This window comes from Psammomys obesus, unplaced genomic scaffold (genome assembly GCF_907164565.1).
Source record: "Psammomys obesus unplaced genomic scaffold, mPsaObe1.curated_primary_1811, whole genome shotgun sequence".
Taxonomy (NCBI): Eukaryota; Metazoa; Chordata; class Mammalia; order Rodentia; family Muridae; genus Psammomys; species Psammomys obesus.
The window spans coordinates 1,750,923-1,761,683 of record NW_026587215.1 but is presented as its reverse complement, the minus strand read 5'-3'; the positions used below and the strand labels follow the sequence as shown (position 1 = coordinate 1,761,683).

General features: G+C 37.9%; 1 protein-coding gene across 2 annotated transcripts in view; it reads left to right on the top strand.

The window, feature by feature from the left end:
- The first annotated feature begins 145 nt into the window (after nucleotides 1-145).
- Dmc1 (DNA meiotic recombinase 1) overlaps nucleotides 146-10,761 on the top strand; it is a 36,519-nt gene continuing 25,903 nt past the window's right edge. For both annotated transcript variants that reach the window (XM_055603119.1, XM_055603118.1), the window contains exons 1-5: nucleotides 146-196; nucleotides 1,009-1,053; nucleotides 2,591-2,737; nucleotides 5,592-5,674; nucleotides 9,526-9,578. In XM_055603119.1, the coding sequence (XP_055459094.1) occupies nucleotides 146-196; nucleotides 1,009-1,053; nucleotides 2,591-2,737; nucleotides 5,592-5,674; nucleotides 9,526-9,578 (379 nt within the window). The remainder of the gene's footprint in view (nucleotides 197-1,008; nucleotides 1,054-2,590; nucleotides 2,738-5,591; nucleotides 5,675-9,525; nucleotides 9,579-10,761) is intronic.

Sequence of the window (10,761 nt, the reverse complement as noted above, 5' to 3'; positions counted from 1 at the left end):
AAAGAAAGAAAGAAAGAAAGAAAGAAAGAAAGAAAGAAAGAAAGAAAGAAAGAAAGAAAGAAAGAAAGAAAGCAGGAAAACTACTTCTTAAATTATATTTCTTATTTCACCAGAATTGATTATTTTCTGCTGCTCTCCTTTCAACATGAAGGAGGATCAACTTATTCAGGAAGAATCGGGATTCCAAGATGAGGAGGTATTATTAGAATGTTGAAAGTTATGTTGACATTCAGTCTTTCCACAAAAATTCTTGTTTTTTAAGCTACTGTTTTTAGGAACTAAAAGTAGAAATAAGACATACACATAAATGTGTAACGATTTCTTTGGTAAAGGGTGCTAAGTTTAGCTACTTAGCAACTGGCATGAAAGTATTTTGTTTGTTTTGCAGGAGAAAAGATCTAACCCAATCCCTTTTACTGGTAGGCAAATGTCCTTCCACTGGTTACATCTCCAGCCCCGTATGAAAACAATTTAACAGCTTACTCCTCCTGCCTATGCACACTGGTCCTGAACAAGGATGTCAAGATTTGTATTAAATAAAATAGGTCAAATAGAGGCTAGAGAGATGGCTGAGCAGTTAAGCTGGTTGCTCTTCCAGACAGCCAGGGTTTGATTCTTAGCACCCAAATGATGACAAACTCTAATTCCAAGGAATCTGATGATTCTTCTGTTCTCAGAAGATACTGCATACCGTGAATACAGACATACATGCAGGCAAAATGCTCATACACAAAAAGTAAACACTGTTAAAAAAAATATATAGGTTCAAATGTTGTTCCACTGCTTTACACAGTGTTTTCGTTATGGAGGTCATTTCTAAGGACTTTCATTGTTGGTGCATTTTCTAAATATGTAACATGTTTGAAAAAGTGACTCCATTGTTTAGAGAAGTAGAATTTAAGTATTATGGAATGACGAGTGAACCAGTATTAGTCACTCTCAAAAATGTGAAACATTTATTTAGATACAAAAATCTAAAATCCATTCTTTCTATTTCATTTCATTTAGGAATCTTTGTTTCAAGACATTGATCTATTACAGAAACATGGAATTGTGAGTAACTTTTCAGTACTGTATTAAATGGTCCGTTCCATTTTCTCAGCCATGTTCTTACCAACCCTGGATAATCCTTTATTGTGTGGTGCAGGGGGCTGTCTGTGTCTTAAGTAGTTTAGCAACATGCTTGGTGTTCCAGAACAATTTAACCCCAGTGTATGAGAACTGTCCCCAAGGAGCCAGGAGACTGAAGCAAGAAGCAGTCAAATCCAAAGTTGTAGAGAATATAAACAAGGGGAACTTACTGATAGAAGCGTGGCTCTGGACGGCAGCAAGCCCAAGCAGATCCCCACAAGTTGACTTAGAAAGATATATTGGCTAAGATAAAAGTGACTTCATCAAAGCTGGAACAAGTCTGGTGATCTTAAGCTACTGTCAAAATCATACTCCAAGGCCCAGTAATAATAAAACTACACATACCACTCTAGTGGTTTGGTGTGTTTATAGTGTACTTGGAAATTACACAAGAAAACCCCCCCACCAACTAGTGTCACTCTGGGCAGTCATGGAGTTACAACTCACAGATATCTCTGGTCACCTCAAACTGAATTCATACATCTGCCTCTACTCCTGCATTTGATGGGTTAGTACCCCTCCACCTGCAACAACCAAAAATGTCTCTAGACACTGCTGAGGGTTCCCACTGATTAGGAACCATGGGTTCAGCTGGAGATGTTCAGAGCTTCCCTAAATATCCATCCCCCTTTGTCTCTGTAGATCTTACATTAGATATAGAATGCTTTCTTTTACAGAAAATTCTATTTGTCAGAAAACCAGGGTAAATCATGGTGGCAGCAATGTAGACTCTCAAAATATGTGGATGACAACAGCAATCATTGGTGTTAAAAGTTTGCTAAGGTTGTCTTTTTTTGTTTTGTTTGTTTTTCTGAGACAGGGTTTCTGTGTGTAGCCTTTGCTGTCCTGGACTCACTTTGTAGACCAGGCTGGCCTTGAACTCACAGAGCGCCTCCTACCTCTTCTTCCCCAGGTGTTGGAACTAAAGGCATGTGCCACAATGCCCAGCTGAGGTTGTGTTTTAAAGTCTTCATATTAATCTCTTTCCATTGATTTTAGAAAATAGAAGCAAGAGAAAATCTCAGTCTTTTGGTGATATAGTTATTTGTGTTCTTCAGGAGCAGAAGGGAAAAAAAAACTTTGAAAAATTCAGAGAACATATTGGTAATGAAGTTCTGTAGAAAGAAAGAGCTGAACTGAGGGGGTGAATGTGTGATAAATTTGTTAGCTTTCCCACCAACAGACTTTTCTTTTTAATTCCTGGCTACATTGCCATGGTCTCACTAACATTCTTGGGAAAATCAGGGCACAGCCAGAACATTTGGCAACCTGCTGAGTATGCTCTACTCTGATATTTCCAGAACATTTGGCTAGGTGGTGGGTGGGTTCCACCTGGTTTCATGTGTAAAATTAGCATCATGATAGAAGGAGATGGACACGAAGTTTATGACATAGTAAAGGACACTTTTAGGCTGGCATTTTATTAATCTGCTAGGCCCATTCTTTTTTTTTTTTTCAGAACATGGCTGATATTAAGAAACTGAAGTCTGTGGGAATCTGTACCATTAAAGGGATACAAATGACAACAAGAAGAGCCCTCTGCAATGTCAAAGGGCTCTCAGAAGCCAAAGTGGAAAAGATTAAAGAGGCAGCCAACAAACTAATTGTAAGCCGAGTTCATTCTTTTCTGTTTTAGCTTAACAGAGTTGTCTTTGTTGCCTTTCTCATGAACACTAGAAACTACGGTAGAAGCCTTATGTTCTTGAAGATAGACCACAATATACTATACTACCCATGTTACCTGCTTATCACTTCAGTTCCAAAGCCACAGAAGTTAGTTTCTGGAAGACTGAGCTAAGCATTAAGATAGACCTAGAACATGGACTGGCCCTGAGTTTTATTCCTAGAACCAACATGGTAGAGAGAGACATGGTGTGCACCCCTACCACACATACAGTTAAATGTACACAGAGTAATGAAAATCTAAAAAGAAAACCTATTTTGTTTTTTAAAGCTACTTGGAATACTATTGAAGGTGATTATTTTACCCAAACTTGCCTTTATACTACTCTGGCTTTTTGTTCCTCTGCCATTTGTTTGTTTTTGCCTGCCCGTCCTTTGTTTGTCTTGTCTTCTCACATATGCCTTATACCTGCTCTGAAACTCAGTATTAAAGAATTCACTCTTCCCTAGTATAGGCCAATTTGTAAAAGAACTAGCATCAGTTGGGTGGGTCTATGTGTGTGGAACTGAAGTAAATGTAACCATGAATATGTCCACTGAGGCAACTGAGTTCATAACCTATGCCTCCTAGTGACCCTACAGAATGAAGTCAGGCTATCAGAGAAAAGCATATAGCCTTTAACCTAAACTCTCTTTTAGAGTTTTGGGTATCATGAGGTTCTGAAATATTAATGTACAGAAAGTAGTCACCAAGTACCCCTCTCTTCAGAAGACCAAGGCTTTCTATTTCTCCATGTGTATATATGGGTCTCATGATCCCATGGCAGTCAAAACAGGAAGGTAAGACAAGTGGTATTGTGGTCTTGGACTTGGAGAGGACCCAGGTAACCACTGCTGTTCTTGGCCCAATTGCTCTGTTCTAGATCCACTAAGGCACTGTATCCAGAGGTTACTTCCTGAACTGCCAAAATGTCTGAGGAGGTTCCACAGTAGTACCCAGATTTTGGGAAACTACTGCTTTCTAGCTTCTACACATTTTTGTTGTTTTGTTTGTTTGTTTATTTTTTGAGATGTCTCTCTGTATAGCTCTGGTTGTCCTGGAACTCACAGAAATCTACCTGCCTCTGCCTCCCCAGGCTGAGATTAAAGGTGTATGCCACTCCGCCCCCCAATTGCTCCTATATGTCTTTACTTTTTTTTTTTGTCTTCAAAATTTTAAAAAACATTTTTTTGAGACAGGGTTTCTCTGTGTAGCACCAGCTGTCCTGGAACTTGCTTTGTAGATGAGTCTGGCCTCCAACTTGTAGATCCAGGCTGTCTCTACCTCCCAGTGCTGGAATTAATGCTGTGTGCCACCATCTGCTGGCTAACTTCTGGCTTTTTTTTTTTTTTTTTTTTTACATGAATTCTGAGAACTGAACCCAGGTCCTTGGTTTACAAAGCAAAAGTTTACTGACTGAACTATCTCCCCAGCCTCTAAATGTCATGTGTGTGCATGGTGTATGTACATACGTTTGTGTGTGTAGAGGCATCCTATGTCTTCCTTTATTACTCTCACCTTGTTTTTAAGACAAAGTGTCTAGCAGAACCTGTGGGTTACTTTTAGCTAAGCTGTCTGGCCAGTGAGCTCTAGGAGCTACCCCTCTCTGTTCCCCAGTGCTGGGCTTATAAACAAAAACAGCTATACTTAGCTTTTTACATAGCTGCTGAAGATTTGAGCCCAGGTTTTCCTGCATGCCTAGCAAATGTTCTTACTCACTCAGCTATCTTCCCAGCCATACATTTTATTATTTAAGAAAAACCAAAATAACACCTTTTCTGGATCCAGAATCTTATCTTTTCTTAGATAAAGCTGGGCCTGGGCTAACTCTTCCCTCCCTGAAGTTCTTCAAAGTTTAAGAACTATTGTCAAACTGGGCATGAGGGTGCATGCCTGTAATCCCAGCACTTGGGAGGCAGACGCGGTTGATCTTTGTGTATTTGAGGCCATCCTGGTCTATGAGTCCAGCACAGCCAAGACTATACAGAGAAATCCTGTCTTAAAAGCCAAAAAATAAAAAGAAAAGGAGGAAGAAAAAACCTCTGTCAAGAGCATGGAACAACAAAGGAACATAACTGATTGCATTAGAGGCCATTTTCACTGTTCATCACTATATCATCTGTAGATTGTTAATTCTGATACAGCCATGAGTGAAAGACAGTATCACATGAATAGTGAAAACTATTTCTGGGCTACTTGAAATGTCTGGAGCTGAGGGAAAAATGATGGTATTGAATAAGATCAATTGAATCATTCAGTAAAATACTGTTCTGTTTTGTGCCATGAATGGATTTCATTTATTCAAGGAAACCCTCTAAAGACATAATTATCCATATTAGGCTACAAACAAACAAACAAAAAAAACAAATGTGAATTGTGGCAGGTACCCTATATCATGCAACTTAATAAGAATGTGAGATGATGCTAAGGCCTTTTTAAACATAAAAAAAAAACCCAGATTTTTATTTTATGTATGTGTATGAGTGTTTTGCATGTATGCATGCACACTGTGTACATGCAGTGTCCATGGAGAACTCTGGATCAGAGTTTCCAATGGTTGTTAACCACCATTTGGGGGCTAGGAACTGAGTCCAGGTCCTTTGCAAGAGAAACAAGAGCTCTTAACCACTGAGTCATCTCTCCAGCCCCACGCTAATGTTTTTCTCCATGTTCTGATAGTCTTCAAAGAAGAGCATACACAAATGACAACCTTGATAGCTGAACATGTAGGACTGGGAGGCAACTGGCATTCCAGTCATCTTATACTGTTTTTAACCTCTCCATTGTCTTTCTTTAGGAACCAGGATTCCTAACTGCATTTGAGTACAGTGAAAAGAGGAAAATGGTTTTCCATATCACCACGGGGAGTCAGGAATTTGAGTGTGTATCTTAGTTTTTATTACCACTAAGTACAACCTTTGGAGTCCATGTTTCTTTTCCTCTGGCTCACCATGATTTCCACTACTATGGGTAGAAGCAGCTTCCTCCTTTGAAGGAGTTTGTAGTGCTTTGTTCCAAGATAAATGTGAGGCAAATTCCAGGCTGCTTGTAGAAACAGATTGCATTTCTTCCAAGGAATTCGCACTCATAAGTCATTTCAAATTTAGCCTTTATTTATCTATGACTTGAAAAATCTGCTTACATTTTCTTTCTATCTTTGTTGATGAAGAAAATTTCGTTTCTCATTTTGGGTTTACTTAAAATCAGTTGTTAGGGCTGGAGAGGTGGCTCAGAGGTTAAGAGCACTGGCTACTCTTCCAAAGGTCCTGAGTTCAATTCCTAGCAACCACATGGAGGCTCACAACCATCTGTAATGAAATCTTGTGCCCTCTTCTGGTTCATAGGTGTACATGCAGACAGAACATTTATAAATGTTAAACATAATAAATCTTTTTTAAAAAATCAGTTGTTAGCTTGAATATTTTAGAAGAAACAATTTTTAGGCCTTAGTCCTCAGCAAGAGCAGTTCTAGTTTCCTTTTCATTTATTCCTATGATTTCTGACATGTATTGTTATTTTCTCCAAGTTGGTTATAATGTGTTTTCCCCGAAATACTGCATATATCTTTTTTTTGACTGGGTCCTATTAGATTATCCAGGCTGATGTTAAATATAGGATCTTAAGTGACCTTACTGCTTCCAAGCAGTTGAGGCCACTGAATTTAGCTTAATTTTTTTTAATATAATAGTTAATTTATAGAATTTCTCCTTGACTTTCTCTTCTCCTCCTAAGCCTATAATTGTAATATACTTATGAAAGAAGCTAGGTGGTTTACTTTTTAATAGCAGAGCTGGGAGGTTTGCTAATGTAATATAGTCAGGGTACGGTCAGGGCTGCCAAGGATGATGCCTAGGTTTTAGGTCTGAAGATCAGGAAAATATAGATCACTAATAAGAGAGTTGTAGGAGGATCAGATTTAGGACCAAAAGCTGAAGATTGAAGCCTAAACTATTTATTAGACCCAAATGAATGCCAAGTACACAGCTCATTTTTTTAAAAGATTTGTTTATTTATTATTTATGCAGGACTCTGCCTTCATGTATGCCTACACACCAGAAGAAGGCACCAGATCTCATTATAGAGGGTCATGAGCTGCATATGGTTGCTGGGAATTGAACTAAGGACCTTTAGAACAGCCAGTGCTCTTAACCTCTAAGCCATCTCTCCAGCCCTTGGGACTCTCATTTTTAACACCATCACGTCACCAGTTCCTGACCCCAGAGAGCTCAATTTTCTGACTGTCTTATGGCTGGCTTTTTTTTTTTTTTTTTTGTCTAGGGTCCCATAATGTTACCTAGGATGACTTGAACTTGTCATCTTTCTGCCTCAGCCTCCCAAGTGCTGAGATTACAGGCATGTACCACCACACATGGCTCTTTGTCTAATTATTAACTAGTACAATCTTCTCAAGGGCTAAATGTGGCCCAGAGACTGAGTGCTTACCTAGCAGTTGCAAGGCTCTGTATTCCATCAAGAAAGCAAGTTCTTCCCTCAAATGTAAATATCTTTTAAGTCTAATAATCTTAGAAGTTTAGTGAGATTTAGGCATTCATAAATATTCAGCTACTCTTCAGAAGCGGTTATCAACATAAAAACTGCAGATCTAATACCACTTAATTCTTCAGGGGCTGTTTTGTTATTATTAAAAGGCCAAAGTCTCTCAGATTTTGAAAATTCTCAAACACCAAATATTACTATTTGTAATTGTAATATTACAATTTGTAATTGTAGGTTTGATTTGTATCTGTTTAAATCTTTCTAGATTTAAAATATTATTCTTCTGTACCTAATTCTAAATGTTCCTGAGTTTTACAAAGGAAAACATTTTATTATCTCAAATAATTTGGGCTGCCTTCACAGACAAGTTTTAGGGTCGGTTTTTTTTTTGTGTGTGTGTGTGTGTGTTTTAGCTTTTCAACATTACATAAATACCAGAAATTTTGCCTGCTTTTTTCCAAAGCTATACATTTTTAGAGTGATTCTTCTCAAGATGAAGAGTAGTGTGCAAATTCTTTAATAGTCCCCTCGCTTACAGAATTTCCAAGGGCTTTCCATTCTCATGGGATGATTTTGTAGCCCATGTCCTTTTCAGAATTATACATGCCATTGTTTAACTTTTCTTATTTTGTTTTATGTGTATGAGTGTTTTAGCTCCTGAGGGCCAGAAGATGTCATTCTGATGGTTGGGAGCCACCATGTGGGTGCTGGGAACCAAAATCTACCCCCCTGCACCAGTGCTCTTTACCACTGAGCCTTCTCTCTAACCCCTTTCTTAATTGACGTCATCAGAGCCCTCATGAAGTTTGTGGATAACTTCAAAATGCTTCAGTTTGAATTTCAATTGCTGTCTTACATAGACAAATATAAATCTTTTCTCTCAAGGCTTTGTCTGATTTGTGATTGTATCCCCAAAGGCATGCTAATGGAAACTATGAAGACTTTTAAGTGCTCCTACCAGGTCGTAGTACAGAGATTATAATTTTGTTAGCTCTTCTCATATTGAAAACATTAAATGCACTAAAAAATTGTGTTACCAATTAAATATATGCTGTCAAAACCTGGCAGTTCTTTTTACTGCTAACATTGTATATAACATTGTATATATAATTCTTAGTTAGGGTTTCTATTGTTCTCATAAAACATCATGATCAAAAGCAACTTGGGGAGAAAAGGGCTTATTTCATTTTACAACTCCCCCACTCCTTTCTCTCTAGCTTTTTGAAACACTTCTCTCTGTGTAGCTTTGTCTGTCCTGTAACTCACTATGTAGACCACGCTGGCCTTGAACTCACAGAGATTGCCCTGACTTTGCATACCCTGTGCTAGTATTAAAGTGCCACACCCCACTTTCAAAACTGTCACGCTCATCACTGATGTAAGTTAGGGCAGGAACTCAAGACCTGAACCTGGAGGCAGGAAGCACAGGCCTTGGCGGAATACTTCTTACTGGCTTATTTCCCATGGCTTTCTCAGCTTGCTTTCTTATAAGACCCAAGACCACTTTTCCAGGAATAATATTAACAAGACCATTGCATGGTATGTAATTCATGCTTTCTTACCATGTAGAAGACCCTGTTTCAATCCCTGGCACCACAAAATAAAACTTAACAAAACTTTTAATTCCAAATCAAAAGAATAGTGGACATAAAGCCTTACTGACTCATTTACTATTGATATTCAGAAGTGAGCCAGGTGTGGTGGTGCACACCTTTAATCCCAGTACTCAGGGGAGCAGAGGCAGGCAGATTGCTGTGAGTTCAAGGCCAGGTCTACAAAGTGAGTCTAGGACAGCCAAATCTACACAGAGAAACTCTGTCTCAAAAAACCTGATAATAATAATAATACTCAGAAGTAAGAAAAGGGCTCATAAATTGCTTTGTTTATCTGCCTGCCCACCCACAATAGAACCTGTGATCTAAGCAGTTAGTGTCATTTCTTTCAACACTGAATATCTGTTCTTGTTGTATATATAGACAGATAATATGTTACTAATAACATCATACAGATTTCATCTCCTTTTTTGTTTGTTTTTTGAGACACAGTCTCTCTACATAGTCCTGGCTGTTCTAAAACTCACTATGTAGACCAGGCTGGCCTAATGCTCACAGAGATCCCTCTGCCTCTGCCTCCTTAGTGCTGGCATGATAGGCATGCTCCACCACACTATGCTCATCTTCTTTCTTGATATCTGTATTTATACTCTGTCACCAATACTTTATATCTGTTTTCAGTAAATTGCTAGGCGGTGGCATTGAAAGTATGGCAATTACAGAATGTTTTGGAGGTAGGTGGAACCTTAATAGTTTTATATGGGGTGATATATGCTTTTGTATATAAATATATAATTAAATATAAATACATAATAATATATAATAATATAAATATATAATTAAGCAATAAATAATATATAAGTTCCTATTTTGGAGCTTTTGATGAAGTATCATTTATTATAATACAGGATCATTCTAATCTAAAATGAAAATATATACTAACATTAGCATATTTCTTTTGTTTGTTTGGTTTGTTTTTTGTTTTGTTTTGTTTTACAAGACAGGATATCTCTCTATAACCTTGGCTATCCTGGACTCACTTTGTTGACCAGGCTAACATTGAACTCATAGAGATCCTCCTGCCTCTGCCTCCTTGAGTGCTGTGATTCAGGTGTGTGCCGTCATGCCCAACTTGAGAAGCATATTTCTTATTGACATTTTTTTCCTCTTATCTCTGATTACTATAGAAATAAATTGAATTTTTTCTTTGTTCTCTCAAAAAGTAATTGAATCATAAGGTTTATCTTTTGTTTAGGCAATGCATATTCCATGAATACAGAGAACATTTTTTTCTCAGTTTATGGCATATATAATATGATATGTATATGAGTGCATGCTCCTGTGTGTGTGTGTGTGTGTGTGTACAGAGTCTTAACTGTGTGGCCCTGACTAGCCTGGAGCTAACAAAGAACTACCTTCCTCTGCCTCCAAGTACTTATATTTAAGGCTTGCACCACCACACCTGGCCTATATACTATATTTTTACAAATAATCCATATACAGCTGTTTCACATGCAGAATCTTGATAATCTAAATATTTGCAGCCTTAGAGAACTAAATGTTTTTGTTACTAGTTTTGTTAATCTGGTTTTAATTATTTCTATTGACTCAATCTTAGCAATTTTTCTTATTGGATATTATTTATGAGCTTTTTAAAAATATTTAAGCTGAGAGTTCAGTTTACCTAAGTAATTGGTAGAGAAGTTTTCGTATGGAGAACATTGCTGGTGACTAGGGATGTCCCCATTCTAGATCACATCAGCTTTTCCTTGAGGATCTCAGCACCGTGAAGGAGCTTTCTGTGGTCAGGTCTTAAACCTAAACAGTTTTGTTAGGGATGGGTATGTGAGTTTTTTTCCTCTCTCACTTTTGGTATTCACACGTATAGATCTGACAGTTATAAAGAGGTGAGGTCTT